The sequence below is a fragment of the Chrysoperla carnea genome, chromosome 2 (genome assembly GCF_905475395.1).
Source record: "Chrysoperla carnea chromosome 2, inChrCarn1.1, whole genome shotgun sequence".
Taxonomy (NCBI): Eukaryota; Metazoa; Arthropoda; class Insecta; order Neuroptera; family Chrysopidae; genus Chrysoperla; species Chrysoperla carnea.
In genome coordinates, this window is record NC_058338.1 from 88,512,290 (window position 1) to 88,540,026 (window position 27,737).

At 29.1% G+C, this 27,737-nt stretch overlaps 1 protein-coding gene across 1 annotated transcript in view; it reads right to left on the bottom strand.

Moving 5' to 3' along the window:
* LOC123293023 overlaps positions 1-27,737 on the bottom strand; it is a 75,856-nt gene that overhangs the window by 42,630 nt on the left and 5,489 nt on the right. The window contains exon 3 of the mRNA XM_044873738.1: positions 2,908-3,116. Coding sequence (XP_044729673.1) covers positions 2,908-3,116 — 209 coding nt within the window. The remainder of the gene's footprint in view (positions 1-2,907; positions 3,117-27,737) is intronic.

Here is a 27,737-nt window from a genome sequence, read left to right on the forward strand (position 1 = left end):
TTGATAATTACACGAATGCTTTCCTAGCTTACGTCTAATATAATATTAAGAAGGCGATTTCTCGAATCGGCTTCAGACAATTTTTTAGATAATATTTGTTTTATTGTTAAAATAAACGTAATTTTTTTAAATTTTGAGTTCTAATTATTCTTGCAAATAGAAAAGTTCCGAGAACACTTTTTTTGGATTCATTACAATTTCTTAAGTTTATTATTGAAAAACCGAATTTTAGATTAGAAATCAATATTATGGATTATTTCCGATGCAACACGATCATTTGACAATTTATACAGTTTTCCAAATATTGTCTCAAGTTTTAATAAAGAAAAAAGTTTATCGGGCCGCAAATTCTATCCTAATGATGATAAAATTATTATACTTGAAGTTTTAGACTTCAAGTATATTAATAATGAATGCCTGTTTTTTGATGGTACAGTTTATATCAGCCAAAAATACAATAATTTGTCTTTTTAAAATTTTATTTCAGAAAGGGTCCATTAAAGTAAATTTTTGAATGCGTTCATTACTATACACCCAATATTTTTTATTCGTGCATGCATGTTTATTGATATAACACATTCACAAAATTTACTAATAAAAACTGTAAATAAAAACGTCACTGTATGAATAGAAATCATGAATTTAAAAATTATATTTAAAAAAATAAAAAAGGCTCTCTAGATTATAATTAAAAATACAATTAAAATAAATATTACAATTTTAATTTTTTTAAATCATGGTTGTAGCTACGAAAAAATGGGCTTACATTTTTTAATGTGACTTCCATTACAACAAGTAAAACTAACAAAGCAGACATGAAATAATAGATCAAGAAATATTCATGATTTCCTTCAATACACAACAATTTAGATATAAAATATAAAACTTTGAACATAATTCAAAGGGCAATCTGTGCTGGTGCCTTTTTATGATTTATAATAGTTTTTTTATAAATACTGTATATCTTATATAACAAAATTTAGCTTCCGTACGTTTGTGGCCGCAAATTCAAAAAGTAGTAGATGGTTTGATTCGAAAGTTTGACCGGTCGTTTTATTTATACCCAAGAGTATTTATACATAGGTACTTTGCATCCCGAAATTTTCACGGAAACGAATATTCAAAAATAACTGATAAAAGGTATGAAAGTCTAATATAAATGGAAAATGTGTTTCCGGACAATTTGTATTAACTTCTCTAATAGTTAATATGAGAAAAAGACACGTCGAAACGTGGCAGTGTTTAGCTAGTATGTTAATCATTGTAATTGTAATTATCGATACCTGTACGAAACAGTATTATAAATAAGATCTAAGTTATGGATCTTACGACAATATTATATAAAGTATGATCAGAAACTTTTTGAGTATCTGTATCTATACCTTACGCTAGTAAAGTAGAACACCTATCTCGTGTTTTATTTTGTGGTGTTGGCTTCTCTCTAATTTTTCCAGGAAAAAAAAATTGCAATTCTGGATTATTACTGGATGTGTTTTCACAATTAACAACACAACACTTTCGAGTCGATCTTTTTAAATATTAAATCATTATTTAATTCCCCTGATAACATATGACCATGACGTTTTAGGCAGAGATCTGTTAGACATTTTTGGGTAGTTGTTAGAGGCATTATGAAAATTCGTCAAACCTCAGAATATATCTCTCCTATAATATCCTAACACAAAACTGCAGACCTGGCTGGAGGAAAGCGGTATCTTTGGAACCTCTACATTATCCAACTTATAAAAATTAAAAAAAAAAAAATGTTTGAGGCAACTTGAATTTTTTTTTTTTACGTAAAGTTAAATAATGAAAAATGGATAAAATAAACAAGTCATGCCATTTGCGAGGGATTATAACCCTGCAAGACACTTGCAAAACTACTTTTCTTGCAATTTTCTTATCACCTAGAAAGTAGAAAATACCACCAAAATGACCTGCCTCTTTTAGAATATTTATTTTTAGGGGACAGTAAAGAATACCCTATAAAAATTTTAACTTGTCTTAAATATATTTTGTATTTATTGGCAAAGTACTTTTGCAAGTATCTTGCAGGGTTAAAATCCCTCGCAAGTGTTTATGACTTGTTTATTTTCATCCTTTTTCAATATTTAAGATTATTTAACAAAGTTGCCGGTTTTATTTGTTTGATAATATAGGGGTTGTAAAGATACCGCTACCCTCGAGCCAGATCCGCATTTTTGTAAGGATATTATGGGATAAGTATCTGACAAATTATCAAAATGCCTCAAACACCTACCGAAAGATGTCCACCAGTTCTCTTACTATTTCTGCTAAACCACTTTTTACAAAAAATAAACACGAGATGGCGCAAAAGTCATCCGTCAAAAATACTTTACTAGCGTAGGTATATCAACATTGCACTAGTCGCCTTGCATTTGTTACGATATTTCATGGCGTAAAACTTAGGCGAAACAACGAAGGCGTACTGAAATCTCGAACAGCTAAGTATTATGACTGTTTCATACAGATGAAAAAAAACATGTTTAAATACTTAAAAGGATCTTAGTCAAAATGGAGTGGGTAAACTGGGAACTAATACAATCATGTTATAATTTCAATTTGGAATGAGTACTGTGTAATAATTCGAATTGTTGTAAACGAACAACATTCATTCGAAACATTCATCATTGCATACACCTATTTCAGAGTGAATATATGTAATAACAGCTAGTCGATTTAATCACGGAAGTGTTGTGCGGAAGCTTTCATCCACAATTAGTAATTTTTAAATCATGGTTTTTCATATAAAAAGCTTGTGGTATTATTTAACATAAGTATCGTCATGTAAAAAGTCACTTAGATTATTAATATTGATAACAAAATATGTAAATATTTTTTTGTTATTATAATTTTTTTTTTATAAAAAAAAAACATTAAACTTACCAATTACAGTTAGATTGACTTTACTGTTGCGTGTTTGTGCAATACGAAAATCAACACGACAACGATAGATGCCGGCGTCACTATCACGGATATGGTCGACACCCAACTCGGCTGGTTTTTTGTCCGGCATAAAATATGCACGATTATTAAATACATTTTCATCGGACCATCGTTCAGCCATACTAAAATTACGTTCACGACCATCGACACTGTAACAGAAAACAAAACAAATATAAATAAATATATGTGCATATTATATTATCCATTTATTTTTATTTCTAAAAGCTTTTGTTTCGACAAAATCTTTGCTCACATTGTTTTCGGCTATTTTATTCAGACAATTAATTTGTATTTTCAACGTATCCTAAAGTGCTACAGTTTTTTCAAAATAGAGAATGGGTGGGTTGATTATGGTTGAAAATTATTCAGAGATATTCTGTATAAAGAAAATTATCTCTGTCTTCGTATTCGTATATGTTCGATAGTTTAAGGAGTAGTAAGGATGCAACAGCATGGACTAAATACTCTCGCCAGTAACTATTTCATTTGATCTCAATGATTTATTGAATGGAGTAAGTGAAATTTTACAAATCTATCAAAATTTCGTGGTAAACTTGGTGATAAGAAACGAATTTAACACGAAATTGCGGGTCACAGATCGTGGTTTTATGAAGTTAGTTTCAATTTTAGAAAGTACTGTTTCAAAGCTGTATATAGTTTTGATAACCAATTAAAAATATTTAATTAAAATTGAAATAAAATAATTAAAAAAGAAACAACCGACATAAAATCAGATCTGATCGATGCCATATATTATTTTAATTTTGATTTGTTTACTGTAGGCAATTTGATCAAGAATGTTCTAAATTACGTTTCTCGAAAATTTACTCAGCCGCTTGAAGATTATGATCTATTTTCTAGTGGTTTCGGATACGGAACAGTAAACTCGTATTTACAACACAGCTATAAGCACTCTCTCGATCAAATTATCTTTCAAACAAAACAACACAAAATCATAACCGGCTCATCCCTTTAGAAGTTACGATGCAGCTACTCAGAAAGATACTCAGTTATACAGACATATTAAACTCGGATTGCCTCGGATTTCAAAGATATTTTACCTAATAGCATTAATTAAGCAAGAAGTTGTAGAATATTCTGATATAAAACGAAAATTTATAGGTAAATTGATAGATTCCGTCGCAATATAATATTAGAGCTTACTAGCTCGACCCGTGAGGAATAATGCAGAGTGGTATCCGAGGTTAAAAACAGGATAGAGAAATGACACATAAGTGAGTTAATCATGGATAATTGATAAAGGATTACGCAGGACAAGCGTGAACTGGATAAAAAAAAGCTAGAGAAATAATATAGGTTATTTTTTTATAAAAAACCTGGGAAAACTTTTTGAATAATATCTACTAGTTGGACGAAAATGTTTTCTTAACATCGCAGTTAGTAAATATTTTCTTGGTGCAAGATGAAACTGTATTCTTAGTTTCAATAATTAAGTTTTGAGATTGTTGACTTAAGAAATATTTACTTGTTATAAGAACATCGACAGCCAAGTAATCGTGTTTTTTTAAATTCTTTTTTTTTTCACAGTGTATACAAAGTGAACTAAAAAAAATATTACAAGCAAAACATTCTTTCTAATTTAACTTTTCAAAAACATAAACAGGTATAATATTTTTAAATTCAAAGTATATGAAATTGAATTTTTTATTCAATTTATTTTACAACAGAACAAATGTAAAACTTTTTAATTTTAAAATAAATACCTTTTGTATAAAGAAAATTATAATGAAAAATGTTTTACACAAAATTAAGACATATGTCCATCAAAAATTTGAAAATAATAATATAACTAACAAAAATAATTTGTCATAATTTAAATTACTAAACTTTTCAAATTTTTTTTAAAATAATATTTTTATTTATCTGTTTGAATACCTAAAGGATGTTAAAGGCATCTAATAATTTTATTTTTTTTTTTATGGTTATAGAGTGTGCCTAAAAATCACTTATCGAGCCCACTTCACACAAAAGAAAATTTTTGTACGTTAAACTACCTGTTTGTATCATCGTAAATATTGAACTGCCGCATCGATTGAAGCAAGATATTTTTGATTAGAAATTGTAATAGAAGAGGTCTTAGCTGGTTATTCTGGGTTATAGTAACACAACCATATAAATTAGTAACAAATTTTTAAAAAAATCGGGACTTTTTACTTAATTTCGCCAATTTCTTTTAGGGCATAATTTAAGCATTTTTTTTCTTTTAAAGTTTTATTTACAGTAAATTCACCATTTTGTTAATGAAGAAATGAATTTCTGAAATAAAATTAAAGGTCCCAAATGGAGTCCCAGATTTTTATTAATTGAATATTAAGTATACTCCAATAGAATAAAGTATATCAGCCAAATGACCGACTCTGGATCCACTGCAGCAGTTTATTCGTTCAAAGCAATATTCTAAGTCTTTTTGCTAAGTTTCGGCTTTAATTAATTTAGTGGACTAAGCAAAAAAAAAAAAAAAAAAAAAATTGGTTTTATTTATTGATAATGGAATTCCACAAATTAACGCTCGACAAAATTAATAATTTGGAGGATGTTACTTTTTTGGTGCTCCAACTGCAGGTTTGTTGATATAGAAACGGTCCTTAAGACAACCGCAAAAAAGGAAATCCAATGTCGAATTATCCTATCAAATGCCTTACTCTATCTCCAATGCTTACAGTTCCCTCAAATTTTTACACAATGATTGGAATTGTTCGCTCACAAGGACGATTAAATTGGCCATAATATTCCCGTAAGTAACACAGTTCTCATGGAACTGTTATTTGTGTTGAATAAGTGGACAATTTGATCGTTGACCGTTGTTCGAAAACAATTTTTATCGTTAATGGAATGTTTAAAACTGACATATGACGTTTGAAACATGCCAAAGTATTCAAAGCATTCTAATTTACAGATTTCCAAACATAGGAACCTGAAATTGCATCACCCTTTATATACCTGTGACGTCAATTCATACATATCCTTTAAAAAAGTTCATCCTCTATAAAAATAAAACGGAAAAGTTTGAACTACCCAATAATAAAATCTCCCAAAGAGGAGAAAAAACAACTTTTTTTATAACTGACACTAAATTGCTTATATATGTCAGTTAGTTTGTATGGTTTGTATGTGCCTGAGTTTGTTATTGGACAGTTAATCCCTTGTCATTCACAGTAGCATTAATTCTTTCTACTGTAATATCGTCTTTAATATTTCACTTAATACTACCAACCTAACGGAGTAAAAACACTGGGATAGTGAAAAAACTCACTAGAAATAATCATTATTACTGACTAATAGATTATTATTATTATTATCAATTATAGGAGTGTTAATATTGTGTGTTTTTGTTACGATAGGCAACAGAAAAAATATATAGATTGAAGTGTTTGATTTAACATAAAGTTTACCTCTGTATAGAGACTATGACATAGAAGTAATTACAAAATTATGTTTAACAATCCACCAATAAATTATCAAAACTGAACAAGACAAGTAATTTTTTTTAATATTTTTTCAAAATAATATAATCGAATGAAATCCCTTGATTTCCTTATCAATATCAATTTTTGTCTTACCTGTAGCGCTCAAAAATTGGTAAATATATATAGACTAGACTGGCTCTCGAACAAATTTCGCAGACACGCAAACAGATACAAAAATAAACAGACACTTTAAACTTATTACATCCCTCGTCTTTGTAAGACGGGGTTTAAAATTCAAAAATTCAAAAAATCGAGAAAACTCTAAAATAACACCCAAGGTTAGTGGAATTACATACTTGGGTTATTAAAAATTTGGATAAATTTTATATTTGCTGCAGGAAACTAAGTTCTTAAAGATTTTTATGACGTCATGAAGTACAAACTACAGCAACGCTTCCAGGAGAGTCCTGAAGAATTGTAATGAGAGTGTGAATATTTTTAAATTTGACCTGAAAACCCAAAAAGCTTTGTGTTCTTCAAGGGAATTTATAGTATATCCATAGTTTTAGTGAGTTAGATAGTCTTTCTTTGAATACCGGACTATTTCTGTATATAAGAGTCACGTGAGGCACCCAAACCACAAAGGATTTTTTTCTGTACTATGTAAATAGCAAAAGTTTTAATCCTTGACACTTGTGACGTACAGTTGGGAGAAAACTTGATTATATAATTTAATTTATATTTTATATGAAGTATAAATTGTACTTTATCATTCAAGTGTATTTTTATGCTTTAGAGAAAATGCATTGTTTTATATTCTAAAATCAGACAGTTTAATGAATTTTCTTTGATTGCTCGCCTGAATTTTCCACTACAAAAAATAATTTAGTTTTGGAATATAAAAGAAGCCGACGTTTCAGTCTATCATTGCATATTTGACAATCAAACAATCAAATAGTCAAAGAAAAAGATACTTTTATAAAATAGTCAAAGAAATGGTCCTTGAAAAATGAAAATTTTTTGTGATCGAAAAACAAAAACATTCAGGAATCAGCTAATAATTGGAAAACCACGAATTCTCAAAATTTACATATATTTTTTTATATCCAATTATGCCACCAAATGTCGCAGAACGTAAAATGCACGTCAATCGACTACTTAAATTATATATTTCGAAACATATTTCAACTATTTTTACACCAAGAATTTTACGAGAATATAGTATAAAGCCTTCATCTAAGCACGCCCAATAGATACTTTGTGTATGGCTTCTCACGGGCAACGTTTAACGTTAAAATAGTTCTTTAAAACGTGGTTTTCTTTTTCAATCGAGCTCGAAAATTAATGATTGGGAGCTTCACATAATAATAATAGAATAATTAAAATTTTCCAAGCCTCATGTTAAAGAATGCCTGGCTACGGAGAATCGTTTTTATAAAAGCCGCTGTTCGCTGGGGCAAGTTTTAATTTTTACTGCGTGGGATTACGTAGTAAATATTATTAAGGCTGTTATGCACAAATTATTAATTGACGTGAAAATTTATAATTTTATCATAATCCTCTTAAATATTCATTGGTGGAAAAATAATTTACTAAGAAAAGCGGCTTCTCAGATAAGAGTGGCTTAAGTTACAATTGAATTGCAAGCATTCCGATTGTACACTTACTCTATCGATTTGAAATTTGGCTATATTTTAGGTATTTATTTTTTAGGTAGTCGCCCTATTAGCTCAGTTGGTGAAGGCGTAAGCAATTCCCTCCGCGGTATGCTTAGGATAGCGGGTTCGATTCCCGCCGTCGCAACAAAGTTAATTTAATTAATAGTTGTGATAGGCTGGTGTAGTGCATAGTATATGCATGAAGGAGGTGCACCCAGCCTCTGAAATTGAGGATCTGATAAATGAAATTATCAGCGGAAAGGTGGTAAAACACACATATGGTATCACAATGGGCTCTATACTCTAAGTTTGTCCTGTCCTGAGTACCCTTTTTCGCAAATAATGTTATTTTTCCCAATTTTCATTTTTCCCACTCAGTAATAATGGAATAAGCAAAGTTTCGATAGTCCCAGGGCAGGTAAAGATACCCTCCTATTTACATGGTGAAAGAAAAATTTCACAATTTTCCACTAATGCCAATTAATGAATGTTTAAAATATTTATGTACATATCAGCCTTAGCCACAAGAAGTGATTAGTATCTACTCCTGAAATATAGTATGAAAACAATTGTACACATGCATTATGGGAATATTTCATCTACGTGCACATGAGATTTGTTATAAAAAAATCCATTATATTAACATTAATAGTTCATTAAAAATAATTTTTCCGCTGGAGATTTAATTCGTCCCTGAATTCACAAAAAAGTAATAATTTATTAAATCTAATTTTTTTGTTCTGTTTTCGATGAGTGCATTAGAACAAAACAAAAAAAAATGCAATTGTTAAAAATGAATACAAATGTTTTTTAAAATACAAAACATGAATTTTTTTTTAATATTATTATAAATTCAATAGTTATTAGTAGATAAATTAAAATGTACAAAACCCATTTAGCGCAGCTGATATAATCAAATTAATGTAATATGTTACATTATTAGGCAGTCTACAGTGTTTGCTAGTTTGGTGGTTTATAATGTTTGTCATATAAAATTTACTCCCGCGAAAACATGTCATATCTCTTATTTAATTATTGTTATAACGGGTTTTTCCAATAAGAGGTTTTATTTTGAATAGCCTGTTCTTTGAACTGTTTTCACTGTTGATGCTGTCATCTTTTGACACTTGAGTAAGTAAAAAATACGCCATTACTGAAAATGGAACGATAAATTTCGAAGCCATCAACTCAATTTAGAATGTGAATATTATGTGCATAACTGCTACTGAAGTATTACAGTGGATTTTCCAGACTATTTTTATAGGTAATCATGTAACTACCGTTAGAATATGGTATCCTTATTTGAAACATTGATATATTTCCAATTTAACGCCACATTTAATACGGATGTTTGTTTATACATGTTACAAATTCTTGTAAAGTTATATTTTACTCATAAAAAACAGTTTTAGAAACATAAAATAATATTTTAAGAACGTAATCAGTCGTCTTACATAAAGTAAAATTGATTTAAGGTGGTAGGGGTAAAATATAAAAATAAACTTAGAACGATGGTGACCATACAACAAGTAATTTAGACATTTAACTGTGTAGTGAAAAATATGTAATTTCAAGTATTTTTGATGATTTAAATAGTGAAAGTGAGTTTCGATATGCTTATCATCAACCCTTTAGCTGTGGAAATACACGATTATACACGACGTTGATGTAATTTAACTTATTAATTTTTAATTATTAAAAATAGACATTAAACAAAATTTATTTCCGAAGTAAGAAATTAATCGTTGCTGTTACTTAGTAACGGAAGTATTTATGAATAAACATTAAATTGAACTTATAACTATCTATCAGATTATATGATTTGATGTGTGTCTCTTGTAAATAAACTTGAAAATCTGTGAAAAATAGTGTGCAAAAATTCGAACATCCAATAAAATGACCTCACAACGGTCCAACTCCAAAACGCACCACGATATTACCAGTCTTTTCCCAACACCTATCAGCAAAATACAAAATGCAACATTTGCTGATAAATTAAAAATATAAACGCAAGCCCCAAAAAAATACCAGGCCATCATTCTATCTCCAGTCCAAGGAATTCCTTTAAAAGAATATGTTATTGCTCTTGGAAATGTACTTCAACCGACAAAAATGTTATTCGCCTCCAGAATTTCAAACAATAGAATATGTATTTACCTAGATTCAAAAAAAACCGCAGATGATCTCACCCAAAAATATAAAACAATAAAATTTCATACTTATGATATACCCATAAGAACAAACCTCACTCCAACACACCGATTCTTATCTGGGCCTTCCCCACTCTGCCTGATAATGTACTAATCGAAGAACTTCAAAACCTAGGAATTAAACCAGAATCTAGAATACAGCATCTTTCTGCATTCATCAGGAAAACTTTATCCATATTTAGATTTTATGTATTATTATTTGTTATAAAACCAATTTATTAACGCCCCACTCATCTTCATTTTCCGGCCATATCCTGCGCTAAGCGCCAACAATTTTTGTAATCACTATAGTAAATGTTTTATAGCATTTTAAGGCCAGGTCAATTAAGAGCAATAAAAATCTTGGCCCGCCCTATCATAAATTATAAAGTACTCCCCATTTATTAACCCCCCACTCATCTTCATTTTCCGGCCATATCCTGCGCTGAGCGCCAACAATTTTTTGTAATCAATATAGTAAATGTTTTATAGCAACATTCACATGGGCTTTTTTTTCCACTATGGGTTTGTTTAGCTTGAATTAAACTGTTTCCATAAGTATCGTCATAAATTTCACATAAAAGTACATTTTTCTCCAATATGAATTCGTTTATGTCGAATAAAAATGATTTTCCAAGTAATTTTGACGGATTTTTCTCCTCACATCATTTCTATAATTATGGAAGTAAAATATTATATTATTTATTTGAAATCTCTCTTTGTTGGAGGTATATTAAAATAATAATATATTGTATTGTTTTAAATATAATACAGATCTATTTATATTTAATAAATAATAATTTTTTAAATGATATATAAATTTATGAAAAAAAAGATTATTTACATAAATAATGTAAAATAATTGTCAGATTGCATGCATGTGTAATATTTATAATATTTTAAATTATTTATTTAATATTATTATTGTTGTTCAATTGGTATAAATTTAAAATAATTTTATAGACATACAAATTATTATTATTATTATAACTGTTTTACTATGATAATTGTTGTGAATTATTGTTTTACATACAGAAAGTTTAAGAAAAATGAAAAAAGTTGTGGGAACTCGACTATCTAGAATTTGAAAATGTAACTTATAATTAAGCTTTGTGAAATATTGTAAGCTAAAGGATATATGTAGCTCTCAATACTTTTCAAATCTCTGGTCGAATTTAATGTATATTGAAAAAAAAAAAAAAAATAATGACAACCTCATCCCGAAATTGGCCGTTTCATGTTGAAATAAAGTAAAAGTACTTTCAAACAATTGCATAATGATTGGAACAAGTACAGCTAAATATTTGTATTTACAATAGAATGGGATTGAATTTAAAATATGAATTCGTTGATATAAAATCACTGAAGTTAAATAAACAAAATCATAACTTCCATGAAAGTAATGATTTTTCTTTAAAGTCATGCATTTTATTGATGGAAAATAAAATTGTACTTAGTTGGAATATATAATCGTGTAAATAAAGCGAATCGATGAATTATAAGAAAATTTCTTTGCATTTTCTTTAAATATACTACATAAAGATTGTTGTTACTAACTTACAGTGAGTTTGAAGTAAACTTATTGATCATTTTTATAATATACAGTATATTTGTGTAAATATATAGGACCATCAGTAGCGCAGTCGGTAAAGCAGTGGAGTTAAGACACTAAAATCAATAGCAATCCATATGTGGCAATCACATCAGTATTTTGTTATAACATTTATAAGTGATAGAACCAATCAAAAAAAGATTATTTAAATCAATGTTGCATTTGAAAACAATAATATTTGAAATTTGTTAGACAGTATATTACTTTCATACAAACAACTCCCCGTACGGTAGTTGTATGACATTTTTGGCCCCATTCGCCATATTCGATCTCGCGATGAGGTTGTTATTAAGAATTTTTTTTTCAGTGTTACTTTAAAAGTTTTCTAGAATGCTGGGCCTTGGTCTCGTAATCTAGTGTAAAAGCAGGCGCAAACGAAAAACTAAATAAAACTCAAATTTAGTGAATTTTAAAGAAGATGCTATCCGAAATAAATTTGACTGTATTAAATATCATAATATTATTATAGTTATCGAAATCCAATTTTAATAGACCAAGTATGTAATCTAAAAGTGCTGTATTTATGATTTAAGAACTTTCTTATATCTACCGGTAATGGAAAATGATTGGTATTAAGGTAGTTTATGGCAAGAAGGATTAAAATGAGGACTTAAAACATACGTTATATACAAAGAAACCTCGAATATTTTTTCTCATTCAGAGATGAGAATATGAAGCATTAAAATCATATTCTATAAAAAATCAAATTAGGTTAAAAATATTTCACTTCCAATCATCATTGTCACAACCTATGTCAATATTTTGTCAATTTTTTTTTTCCAAACGATTACTGCGATGATAATATTTTAGGTATAATTTTTTTGGGTGATATTTTAATACGATTAAATCAAAACTGAACACAATGGATGTTTATCCATAAAGTGATTATGGATCACACATTTATGTAGAAATAAAAAATAAAATACTCACATACCCTTATATTGTAAAATATTTTGACATTAATTGGAAATATCACATAATGTTATATATCAGTTATGAAAACTCAATAATAATAGATTTTTGTCCTGTGAAAATTTGCTTGTCTATAACATATCCCTGAATGGTTTATTTATACCTCCATATAACTACAGACATCAAAGCTTAGGAGTCTGTCACATCGAAAATATGAAGGATGAAAATTTTACTTGGGAATGTTGGCCTTCTGACATAAGTTTTGGAACTATGTTCCTTATCGCACGTAATGATTTGTTTGCTGGTTGGGAGGTAAAACCAAAAAAAGTGCTACAGGCACCAAGATCCGACATGTAGGTTACTCAAAAAAACTGAAACGAGTAAAATCGATTCAGATTTCCATGAATTTTGAAAATATGCATATCAGAAATGAGTTTTATCAGAAGTTAAACATAATAGAGATAATTCAAAGTAGGTATAAGGGAATTTTATGTTTATCATATTAAATATTCTGATCAAACAAATTGTAGGTTATGTACGCACATAGTGGGTTGACTACTAAATCAGAAGTCTTTTTTAAACTAATATTACAATTAATTCTTAGAGTTACAGTAGCTATAATATTTAATTCTATAAACAATGAAACAAGTATTTGACTTCAAAAATTAATACTTTAAACTTTCAGAATTACCAATGTTCAGATACGCAAACAATATCGTGTTCCTTCCTGGTGTCCAAAGATACCTTTCGTGGTTTTTTTCTTTCTTTCTTCCACACAAAAGACTGTTTATCAAAATCTTTGATTTTTTTGTTCGAGGAAAAATTAAATTTATGGAATTTCTTATAAACTATAAAAAGTAGACATATAATATGCCTGGACCGATTTTCAGCGTTAGTTAAAATGTTGCGGGCTTTTAATCTAACTTGGCCAATAACTTTATGTATGTATCATTTTTCATTATTCAGTTTTTATCTTTTATAGCTATACAGTTTTTCTAGGATGTCTTACTTTTAGAAAATCGACGGAATTTTAGATTCAATTTCTTTCGAAATTATTCGACTTTTAAAGAAAAAAGCTTACGAAAAAATGTTTCAAACAAAATATGTTTATTTTTTACAAGAAACGGTTTTTTACATTTCAATTTTGGCTCTATCTCACACGGATTATCATCTCAATTGACCTTTGTTGCTCATTTACGACCTCAATCTCACTTTTTATATTCTGATTGCACTATAAAATATTCAAATCGATATCTCTTTTCGTTTTCCAGTTATCGTGCTGACAGACAGACAGAGAGATTGACAAACGGAAATGGACTAATAGGGAATATTCATATATTATTATTATATTTTTAATTTTTTAATTCATTGTTTACACCGTTATAACAAAGTAAAAATATAAAAACTGTTTAAAAATGCTGTAATTAAGTGTAAAAAGTCTTTTGCCGCTCTCTGTTGATGACGTATTAATATGTGACCTCTCAATTGGAGACAGTTCAACGTATTATTTACACTTAAAAAAAATGAATTTACAACACCAAATTTACACTCGTTATTCCTAAGTTTTCTTATAAAAAGTCGTAGAATAATATAACTCAATGTAATACCATACAAAATATAAGTAGGTTTTGAAGAAATAACTTCCAAATTTTCTTTGCTTAGTCCACTGTTTTATTTATAAATTAATAATTTAAATTATTATTACAGACATGTTTCGTCTAAACTTAGACATTTTCAATGTGAAGTATAATTTAATGTTGATCGCTTTTTATACAGCAATTTTTTGTGACGTATTCATATGGAATGTGTACCAAAATTAACAAGTTTAATTTTTGTTTTCAAGAAACATTTACAAGGTGAAATACCTTTGTGTCAAATTAAGATAAAAATTGTTAAAATATTAAGAAATTAGATAACAATAGATAAAAATGATTAGAGTAGATAAAATATTTGCATAGAATAAATAACAGTTTTGAGAAGATAAAATTAAATAAAATAGATCACAGATAGGTTAAAATAGTTAAAAGAACAAATAAAAGAATAAATAAATCGATAAAAGAGTAAATAAAATAAATAGGTAAAAGAATAAATACAATAATAGATAAAAAGATAAAAAGAAGTTAAAAATCTATGATCTTTCCGTTAAAATTGAGTTTAGGTACATAAAATAATAGGTTAGCTATCGGATTATGTCGAAAAAGGTCGAGTAATAGTCTGTTTGGTCATTAAGTAATGTTGATGAACCTCTCTTGTGTTTATAAATCTCGATAGCCTCCCATAAATTTAATTTTTGACCCTTTTGTGCAACATGTAGAATTTCTATTTTTTGATCCGGAATGTGGCCTTCTTGTATCAGATGATTCGCAAATGCTGATTCACCCGTCTTCTTCCTCCAATATCTCCAATGCTCACTTTTTCTCACCTTAAAACTTCTCCCAGATTGACCTATGTAAACACCAGTACAATCTTTACACCGTAATTTGTATACCCCAGATTTGTTTAATTTGTCCTCTTTTTGTTTATTATTTATGATAATGTCGCCCAGTTTTATTGGTGCCTCGAATGCAACATTAATTCCTAATTTTTGAATTTCATTTTTAATTTTGTCCGATGTGCGTCCGTAATACGTTAAAACTTTAAACTGTGTGGGTTTAGTAATGACTGTTTGGTGTACTGCATTTAAAGCGATTTTTCTTTGCTGCTTTTTTAATATTCGGTCTACCATTGTTGTTTCGAATCCATTATTAATTGCAATGGTTTTTATGGTGTTAATTTCTTTTTGGAAATTTCCTGTGGACAATGGTGTAGTCAGAGCTCTATGAACCATTGATTGGTAGGCAGCCATTTTTTGATTAATTGGGTGTAGAGAATCACTGGGAATCGTGATGTCCGATAATGTGGGTTTCCTATATATATCGATTACTATTCGCTTATTAAAATAGTATATATATAGTAATTAAAAAGATATTAACTACCAAAAAAAAATATTTGAACTAAATTTAAATTTCATGAATACTCTCTATTAGGTGATTTGACCACATATATCAAAATTTTATTTGTCAACACTATCATCAATATTTCTAAGCATTACAAATTTGAGACTAAACTTATTATACTTGTATATATATTTCATATAGGTATACAGGGTATAAAAATTTCGTTCTACACATTGAAATAAAGCTAGCATATAGAGGACTAAAGGACATTATTATATTATCATCAGTGATAAAACTCAATAATATACTATATTTTTGTTCTAATAATTTTTGATTGTCTATACCATTCACATCCTGTATATATTTTTATTTATTTTTTTATCCTTTTTATGTTTCAATAATTATTGTTAAATGATAAAATCCAATTAAAAAAATATATTATTTATTATTTTCTATTTTAAATCATAGCAGATTAATTTGTTTTACAGAGAATATCTACCAATTTTTATTTTTTAACTAAATTTTTTTTTCTGTGTTATGGATTTTTTAGGAAACTGCATTCAATTGGAAAACTATTCTCCAAAATAAGCAGATCTAATATTCCATTTATTTTTAATTCAATCTTTTCAAGGTGAAAAATTTTGGTTTGTTGCAGGATACAGTCCAAGCAAGGTGAGTTATTTTTAGTCAAAGTCGCCATTGTTATAACTTTATTGTGTGCCATAAACTTTATTGTACGTCCCTTTATCCAGGACCGCATTGTTCATAGAGGAGGAAGCGAGACGGGTTTACGGCTCGTCTACCTATCTCGAGATAGCTAGAAAAAAAATGTTGTCTCTCTGTCTTACACGTATTTTTTTTTTTGTCACTGTCTTACTCGTATTTTAGATACAGAAGTATGAGTGTCTTCTCTAAGCCACGTTTGCCCATGCACGCAAATACACACATATAAACCAAATAGATGCTTTGCAGTGAAGTAATGAGTTATTTTTGGCTTTACAATACCACGCAACTATAAAAATATATAAAATATTGTGTGCAAGTGATGCTTATAAATTTGGTAATATAGATATCGCTCTTCAATCATCAATACTCTAACTATAGTCGTCTCTGTTCATCGAATGATGAATCTTCAAGGAAGTCATAATTAAATTAAAATTTTGTTGTTATATAATCGACAACCTTATACTTTTATGGTATTATTATAAACTACAAGATTGCATAAATATTTTAGATAGTTTTTTATCACACTCTCTAGATTTTTTGATATAGAAATATCCAATTAAAAAAATAAACCCATTTTTTTCAACCAACTTTGAACGATAAAATAATAATAAAAAGCTCGGTAACCTAGGAACTTTGTAATTTTTGCAAACTTTGTTAATCAAAAAATGTATTTATAAAGTTTTATTGAAATCCCTAGTATCATCCAATCCTTGCATATCTTCTTAAAACTTTCGATATATCAAAAATAAATTTTGTGTATAAATCGCCTGCCTTATCAAAACATTCTATTGCCAAGAATCTAATCCACGACGGAAATTTGATCGGTTTATATAAAAATATGAACGATTAAAACGAATTTCATTGAATGATTTATTAAAACCTTACAAATGATATTGAATAACTGTAAATTTAATAAATTATTTACGTGTGTAATAATTTTATTAAGATATGATTTTAAAATTATAATTATCAAACAATCTGTCAGTAACATAACATTTCATTATTATTAAAACATTTAATTTAACGTTTAGGTATTATAATTAAAAGATTATTTTATTTATTTAATAATAACAGTTAATTAGCTTTGAATATTCTACTGATTGCGTTCAGTGTCTATCATAAGGATTTTAAACATACAGTCAAATTAAATTATAAAGACATTTAGACAGATGGGTCTAACAAACTACGTCGTTATAACCGATAGTCGTTATAAGTGATATGTACATTTTCTTATTAAAGTGAAAGTATGAGAATACAGAGTGGATCATTTTAATCAATAATAGCTTCTAGCATGTTTTGTAGTTAACCAATCAAAAACTAACTTAATCAAAAGTTGCAGAGTTTGATGGGGGACATCATGTTCTAACATCAGATTGAACCATGTTTTTTAGATTTCTTTAATAACCAATTTAGATTCTAAACAGTAAGAGATGCAATTATACACCATTTTTTTGAAAAACATTAGGTTAAATGGGACTTAAAAATATGTCATTATTGCATTTAATCGAAAAAAAATACACTTAAAGTTTATAAATAATTGCCGGTCAAAGTCAGGAGCACAGGCGAATGTCCCTCAATTGATTGCTTGACAACTTTTGGCCCAAGTTCTTTTACGCATTTAGCGTTTTCTTTCGATTAAATGCAATAATGGCATATTTTTAAGTCTTATTTCGTGCGAAAGCTAACGTTTTGAAAAATAAGAGTGTTTTTACTGGTGTTAGTGATGCCGATGTATATGCTTATAATTCCAATGAATATTGCTCGCAATAGTTGATATGACCTTATAGCCGATACAGCCATGCATAAGTGTGTATATTCATCCAAAAACTTCATTTTCGTCATTATAGCGAATTTTGATTGCACAAATATTTTGTGCATAATGTTTATACCATGTATATGAAATATATATCAAGGTATACTAAGTTTAGTTACAAGTTTGTAACGCTTAAAAATATTGATGATGTGAACAAACTTTTGGTATAGGTGTTCATAAAATCAACTTATTAGTCCATTTCCGGTTGTCTGTCTGTCGTCTGTTCGTCTGTCATCCCGATAACTCAAAAACACAAGCTGAAATTTAGAGCTGAAATATCAAGCTGAAATTTTTATCGCGCGCTTAGGACGTAAAAAGTACGGTCGAGTTCGTAAATAAGCAACATAGATCAATTGGGCCTTGGGTCCATAGGACCCATCTTGCAAACCGTAAAGACAGAACAAAAGTTTAAATGTAAATATGTTCCTTATAAAAAAATAAACAACTTTTGTTTGAAACTTTTTTTCGTAAACACTGTTTCCTCGTGAGACCGCAAATTACGCGCAAATTGTATAGTATGTATTATATGGGAATATCAGTTGTACATGTGTGACATGTATGTATGTGTAATGTGACAGAGTAATCAACACTGTATATACATAGTATTTCAACAATTAAATCAGTCAATTGTTTGTTTTCACTTGTTTTCATTTAAATTTGGTAACATTTCTAGATATAAAACAGATTTTAATATTTGACATTTCAAATTTAAATTTATTATTTGATGTGTAGAAATTATCTTTGAAACATTATTTCTTTTTAAAATCTTATACAGGGCGATCCAAGTTATAACAGCAAGACTTCTGTAATTGGTAGATAACGTTAAAATAATGATTGTCTCTTGTCAATACACTAATAATCGAGAAAACCTTCTTTTCTAGATATAGGGTATTTTAATTTTGGGAAAAAAATATAACATACAGTACAGTGCCAAAATGACTGTTTAGAAAAATAGGAAATTCACCGCACAGTATGAACTAAGGATCGTTCATGATTTAAAGCTTTGGTCATAAATTACGCAAAACAGCGTTGGAGATATGTATGTTCAATAACTCAGATTGGAAACACCTCTTACGTCACTTCATTAGACGTGGAACTAGACGCGGAAAGAAGTTACGAACTCATAATTTAAGCTTGTTTGAAACAAGTGAAAACAAACAATTGGCTGAGTTAATTGTTGAAATACCATGTATAGACAGTGTTGATGACGCAATTGTTTGTTTTTCGACGTCACGTAAATAAAAAAAGATATCCACTTTTAAACATTAATACATATTAATACATACTATAAAATTTGCACCCATATAGCGCCCTCTTTTGTAAACAGTGATGTTTACAAAAAAATGTTTTAAACAAAGGTAGTTTACTTTTTTATAAGGAACATTTTTTACTTTTAAACATTTATTCGATCTCTATATTTACTCATTTATGAACTCGACCTCACTTTTTACATCCTGAGTACGCCATAAAAATTTCGTCTTGATATACCTTTTTGTTTTTGAGTTATCGTGTTGACAAACAGACGGGCAGACGGACAGACAATCAGAAATGGACTAATTAGGTGATGCTATGAACACCTATGCCAAATTTTTTTTTCGTAGCATCAATATTTTTAAGCGTTACAAACTTGCAATTAAACTTAATATACTATGTATATTTCATATATACATGGTATAAAAACGGTCCTATTATAATTACTCAAAAAAGTTCAAATTGAAATTCTGAATATGTTTATATTTATAAACAAGATATAGAAATATTACAAGCTACTTTAATTTTATTAAATGTATTGCAGTTGTTCAACTCTTCAATAAATATAATTGAAATCGTTTTATTATTTATATTTGCTAAGGAAATGGTATTAAACTCAAATAGAGTATCATCAACTATTGATATACAAAACATTCAATATGTGTATAGAATGCTCCAATAATACATATTTTTACACATAAATACAAATTTCTATTAATCCTCTAAAATTGGAAAATGGGCCTTTAGTGGCGTTTCTCCTCAGGCGGACATTATGTAATTCATTGTCATTGTTTTAAATTTATTAAAAGCATGGAGGTTTTTGCTCCACTCATCAAGAACTGTCAGAATAAAATGAAATTTTCGGTGTAATTTAATAAATATTGTCAAAGACCCCCTCCCCATAAAAAAATGTGAATACAAGTCTGTCAATTGGGGTGGGAGTTCTTTAAAATAGTTTTCGGGTTATTTAAATAAATTCAAATTTTGATAAACTGTGCTATTTACACTTTAAAAAAGGGGTACTGTGATTTACTTTTAAAATATGAAATTTTTGTACAAAATGTCGTTTGAATATTGCGTTTTATCACTAAAAATTAAAGTCACTTAAAAAGTCACTCGTTATTATTTTTATTTGGGTTGGTCAGTTTTATTTCGAATCATTATCAGTTTGGCAAATTTTTGGCTTGTTTCATTAAGACTTAAGGACATTCACTCACCATCCTGTTTTGCTATGTGTGTTCATAGAGAAACGCATTTATGTTTATTTTAAATGAATAGAAAAAATTTTGTTTACATCGTGTTAAAAGTTAAAATAATTATTAACTGGTGAAATTTCCAAGTGCCTATAGTTATCGATATTATTTTTGAGAAATATCGATCTATATTTTCCATTTAGTCTCTTGTATAACTTTACTTTTTATCACTTTTCAAACTTAAAATTCAAATTAATTCGTCAATAGTATTTTTTGTCTTTAAATCATTTAAAATCATTTAAACCTTACTATTATCACAATTTTCTTTATTTCTCTATTAACAAGTGTCAGGAATGTAAGTCCGTAAGATCCCGACCTGTATAGCAACAAAAATCTTTTGAACGAATAATTGTATATAAAGAGACACAGCTCCAAAATACAATCGTGCACCGCCCTTAAAGTTTCTTTAGCCCACTCGTTGTGTCACCCAATATTTAGAAAAAAAAACTATCACAAGCACTTAAGTGATATATAATTAAACGCACTTGTTGTTAAAAACTTGTAAATGCACTAATGGAATGGAATATACATATAAAAAAAACAATATACATTAAGTAGTTGTTACAATTTGAACAATTCGATGTTACATAGATAAAATTCTTTTCAATTTTATAATAAAGCTTCACTTAAAAACTATCTGTTTCATTGGCACTTCGAAAGAAGACAAGAAAGCTTTACTTCCAATATGAAAAAAAAAATACTCATTTCAATTTCCGTCGGTTATAATTGACATTAATGAATATTTTGTTGAAAAAAAAATAAATCATACTATTGTGGTTTTTTGAAAAATAATAATCTATAGAAGCAAGAAAAAATTATTTTCAAAAAACAGTGTTTGTAAAATGGAAAATCAGTTATGGTCTTTTCATTTGTGGCATCACAGCTCCCAGAGAGCCGAACCGATATCAATTTTTTTTTTTGAACGGTTACTTGATCGAAAGTGTTCTTAGCTATGTTTCTAGAAAATCTGCTCTGTGGTTTGAAAATCACCACCCCTTTTCTGGTGGATTACGGGAACCCTAAACTAAATCTTGAGCCATAGGTAATTATACTCTCGATCAAATTACCTTTATGCTTTTAGCTATTGGAACGAGCTTTCAGGTTTCGTAGCTTAACATAAAACTTGATAGCTTTGAAGTTGTTTTTCCAGTTATTAACTTTATTTTGTACCATATAAACTCATACATCGGATTGAGCGATTAATCGTTATTGGAACTAGTCAGCAAGAACAATGGACTATTTGTTATACGAAGAAATATGCTGATTTCGTTAATGTTGTTAAAACCAAAACGCATAAGATAGAGAGTTCAGTCATAAGTTCTATTCACCTTAATAATTTTGTTTAAAACCATTCTGTAAGCAGAGCTTAGTTTCGATTTAGGGATCTCTGGGCTGCGAGCCCAGCTTGCTTTCATTGCGTCATTTTGCTCTGTGAAATAATATCGTAATAGCATGTACATTCTGTTGTAAATACAGTAGTATTTACAACAGAACCTACCTGTATTAGTGCCTGTTTACGAGACCTTTTTTTCTATATTATATTCATTGGCTATGACCGTCTTTGGCTGTTATCAATACATAGTATAAAACAAAGTCGACTTCTACTATATGTCCCTAATCCCTATGTATACTTAGATCTTTAAAACTACGCAACGGATTTGGATACAGTTTTTTATAACAGATAGTGATTCGAGGAGAAGGTTTTTATGTATAATAAATGCATGATATAGTATAGTAAGGGGTTGAAATACAGGATGTGCTTCCGAATCTTAAAAAGTTGTGCATTTATTTAGCTCAGATATTGAAATACAACCAGCTTTAAGGGATGTTTTGATCTATTTTTAACCTTCGGTAGGTCAGAAGGTGTATCGAGAAAGTAAGGATGAATAATCGAAATATACCCAAGCGGGGTATAAGATAAGATAAAAGAGCAAGAAGTGTACACAAAAAACTGAAAAAACTGTATCCCCAACGTAAGGGGATATGAGGGAGGGAGTGAAATTGATGATGTTGTCCAGCAAAGCAGGTAGTTCATAGCTAGTTTTTAATATTTCACACTTTATTTCGCTTCTTAATGCTCCAAAAAGGATGCTTCCTTGTAGCAACAACGATGAAGAATAAGTTCCTGAAGGTATTAAGGGACATTTAAAAATAACCAGTCATAAAAATACCAAACAGAGCTTTTACAAGTAAGACCTCGTAAAGATTCCAATAAATTAATTATTTATTGTTAGTTTTACAGTTAATAACTTTATTTTGTACCATATTAACTCATGGATCGGATATTGCGATCAATCGCCATTGGAACTGGTTAGTAAGAACGACGGGCAAGTGTACATTTCACTTTTCTAAAAAAAAAAAGAAACACTATTTGTCTAACGACGGAATGTGCTGGTTCCTTCAATTTCGTTAAAACCAAAGAGCATATGATAGAGGAGAAGGCTCTCATTACTGGGAATGTTTAAAGAGAGAATATGAGTTTCAACGCCTCCTGTGGTTGAGTCCAGTCATAAACGTGAACCCAGCACGTTTCCACTACACCATTCCGCTCTGTGTAATAATATCGTAACGACATGTACCGATTCAGTTGTAAAATACAGTAGTATTTATAGGACACAAATTACCAGATGGCATTTGTGCCTGTATACGAGACCTTCTCTTCTATCTTATATTTATTGGTAATGACCGTCTTTGGCTGTTATCAATACGTAGTATAAAACAAAGTCGCTTCCTCCGATCTATCCCTAATCCCAATGTATGCTTAGATCTTTAAAAACTTTAAAAACTACGCAACGAATTTTGATGCAGCTTTTTCTAATAGATAGTGTGACTCAAGAGAAAGGTTTCTATGTATAATACATGTATTATATAGTAGAGTAAGGGATTAAAATAAGGGTAGAAAGGGATGTGCTTAAAAATTTAAAAAATTTTGCATCGATTCAGCTTAAATGTTGACAAGATATACAACCAGCTCAAAGAATTGTTTTTTTCTATTTTTAACCTTCGTTGGAGCGAGGTGGAGTAAGCGAGAAACTGGGAAATCGAATAATCGATTATTCTTAAATATACCCAAGTAGGGTATCAAATAAAAGAGCATGATGTGTACATTACAAAACTGTATCACCTACGTAAGGGGATGTGGAAGGAGGGGGTTAAAGTGGGGATGTTGCGCAGCAAAGGGGGTAGCTCACAGCTAGTTTTTATATTTCGCTTCTTAATCGTCCAAAAGAAGTATCCTTGTAGCAACAACGATGAAGAATAAGTTTCTAAAGGTATTAAGGGTAAAAATAAGCAGCTATAAAAATTCCAAATGGTGCTTTTACAAGTAAAACTTCTTTAAATATTTCAATAAATTAATTATTTATTGTTAATTATTAGTTGGTTTTCTATACCATACAATTTTTTTCCACCATCATTATTACATTATTACAAAATAAAAAGGCCTGCAGCAATATATGCTCCTGGATAACTAATAATACAATAACAAAATCTATTCAGCTATGAGAATAGGAGTTTACCATTCCTTTATGAATAAATAAAATTTAAAATCAATTAAAACTTTAATATTAATAACAATAACATGCAATCTATTACATTTTAACCGCTACATTATATATGTATATGTATACATTAATACACAAGTGCATGTAAACCTCATCGGTCTAAATTATATATTACCTTTGATTCAGAACAATAGCTTTGTGTTATTGTTATTATTATTATTATTTAATTATCGTGAAAAGTATTCCAAACTTTTATACAAGGTATTCGAATAAGTATGCGTCTCTGAAAAGTAGTTGTAGTGCATAGTGTCAGAAAATTCTAAATTTTTGCATATTTATTAATATATTTATACAATTACCACTAAAATTTGAAGTCGATCAACCACGTTCGTTTTTAACTCGATATGAAAGTATTCCGGCGTAACATGACTAGTTAACTAGTCAACTAGGCAATTTGTAGGACATAAATGTAACAAAATGCTCTAAAAATATCGTAAACTAGGCAATTTATATGACGTACATGTAAGAAATTGCTCCAAAAATTTCGTAAAAGCATCAAAAACGAAAATTTTGTTATGTGTTCTTTTTGGAAAGTGCGGTAAGGTAAACTTTCAAAGCTCAATCACCTATTATTTTTTGTACAATTCACATTATTGTGAGTTCCTTCATAAGATACTGTGTTAAAAATTTTCATAAGTTACTGTGTTGAACAATTTTAAAATGGAAAAAATCACAATTTTGTCCCGCAAGATGCCCCAAAACTGTGTTTATTGTGATTAAGTGACTTTGACCCATCACCTACCGCAAGAAACTTGACCCATCACCTACCGCAAGAAAATGAACATTCACTGTAAAGTTCGATATAATAACCTAAAGTTAAACAATTTATGAAAAAATGTACAAGCCAACAAGTGGTGAACAGAAACAATTATGGAAGAATATTGTGTGTTGTAACAAAAGCAACAATATTTAGTGGAATATTATAAACAACTTAGAGCAGGCGCTTGATAGAGTTGCGTGAGTAAAAATTGAGGACTGCATTTTGTCAATTGATTTTTGCTCCGAAGAGCTTATAGATTAATATTTCGAATTTTGCTAGAAACCCTACTGATCCAAGTTTTGTATATCCCGCCTCCTGTACAGAAACAGTCAATTTTTTTGAATCAAATAAAGATTCCTGAGGGTTTTTTGGTGATTTTACGTCAAAAAGGGTGTCTTGAGAATTTTTCTTAAAGTTCACCGTTATTGAGTTATCCACAGTTTAAGGTTAAGAAAAGCTTTGAAGAAATTGAAAATCAATGCCAGTGAATAAAGTTTTTGAAAATTTAAAATCATGTTTAAATCTCTAAATATTGTGAATGCGAAAGTAAGCATGTTTGTTTGTTTGTTTGTTTGTTACGCTTTCACGCTTAAACTAGCAAATGGTTTTAAATGAAACTGTACAGCACATCAATATAGTTCATATTTTAGAATAACACATGAGATATTATTTATAAAGAAATATTAATAAAAAAAAATTTTTTGTAATTAATTTAATTTGACATTACCATAAGTTACAGATTTCTGTAAAAGTATTCATTTGATATTACCATAAATTACACATTTCTGTAAAAATAGTCAATATAAAATATTTCACAGCCATCTTATCTGATATACTATATGAATAATGACGACTATTATACATTTAAAAAAATAGAAAACCATACATTTATTTTTCCTGTGTAAAACAACTCTTACCATTACTTCGAGTGTTAGAGAAAGGGGATAAGCGAGAGAAATCTATATCAATCTTTACTTTTAAACCCAGCGAAGCGGGTGGGTATAAAGTTCTGAAGAGTAATTACCGATTCTTTGATTCTTAGTAATATTGTAGCACGAAAAGTTACTTAAAGGGTAACTATCAAACTTAAATCACGACAAAAAGTTCATTGACTTTAATACCAATGTTTTAGCCCTTAAAGCTTGGATGTATTTCAAACAGTCTTGGAACAATTTGCTCTGTTTAAGTAATTGGACACCTATAAATGACGTATTGAGTTCAACCTAAAAAAAAAAATTTATATGAATTGATTTTACAAACTGTATTGGTATCGATTTGAATGATTGATAAATGCATACGTACACTCAACACAAATATAAAAAGGGTTGCCAACTTTAAAAAGGTAAATACGAGCTATTTTAAAAAATAGTTATTAAGTATGCTGGACCTATTTAAACCACTCTAAAAATTATGAATACATAAACATAAAACAATAAACAAGACTTCTTTAGGTTCAATTCGTACGATTGTTTCAGTAAACGATTTATGAACGGGTATTTCCAATTTTAAACCGAAGTTTAAAAGAATATATTTATGTAAACTCTGCGTCACAAAATCTCCACTAGTTGATTACCAATTTTAATAAATTCAGTAAAAATTCTAAATTTTCTAAGGTTTAAACCTTCTAAGGTTAGATAAAAATAATTATTATATGTATATATCACATGTATATCATCAAATTTATTTTAGAGAAAAAAGTATGACACCTTTATTACATTTTCTATGTGCACATTTTGTGACAGAAATGGAGCCGTGTGAATACAACGATCTTTCTTTTTTTATTTTTTCTTTAAAAAATGAGGGAATTAATCAGAATAGTTAAATTTGTGGGTCAAATTCCGTTCGGCATTACTATTCTAGGAAATGCGTTAAACAAAAATGGGGAAATACGGGACGGTTGGCAACCCTACATATAAGCTACGTACATAATATATAAGCTACGTATTATTTATAATATCATTAAATATTTCACATAGTAATTAATATGACATATTTTCTAATGTAATTACATATTGATGACATTAAAGTGAAAATCAATACAATTCTAGTTACTACACTCTAGCAAGAGCTACACTACATCCAATCATATATTTTATGCAAATACATTGTATAAATGGTTGTGTTTAAAAAGTACCAGAACAGACTTATTTATTTTCTTATGTACAGACCAAGTTTGTAAGTAAAACTTTTTTTTCTACTTTTTTCCATTAAGAAATTTTCTTTGGAAAAATATATTTCCATTCAAAAATTAGGATTTTTCTAGCCTGAGAGAGTATAAGTATAGTGTTGATATGAGTATAATAATCGTATTCCGGCGCCAAAAGCTGTACCTCGAAAGTGCCAATCATTGTAATGATATTATATTGGATTTTAATCATAGAGATAATACAGATAGGGAACCCCAGGGGTTTGCTAGTCTGTAAGTGGATGCGATTTGCGAAGCGAGTGAGGAGACTGTCAGTGAGTTCCCATGTGTCCTTGTCATAATCATATGTACATGATGAATGTATATACATTATGATGTACTAGTGTCTTACGTATAAGTATTTGTATTAAACAAGGACACAAGAGAACTCACTGGTAGTCTTCTGTCTCGCTTCGAATATCGTAAGTTTTGACCCTCGGCGTTCACTCTCTGTCATATCTCTATGAATTAAATTCTAAAAAAG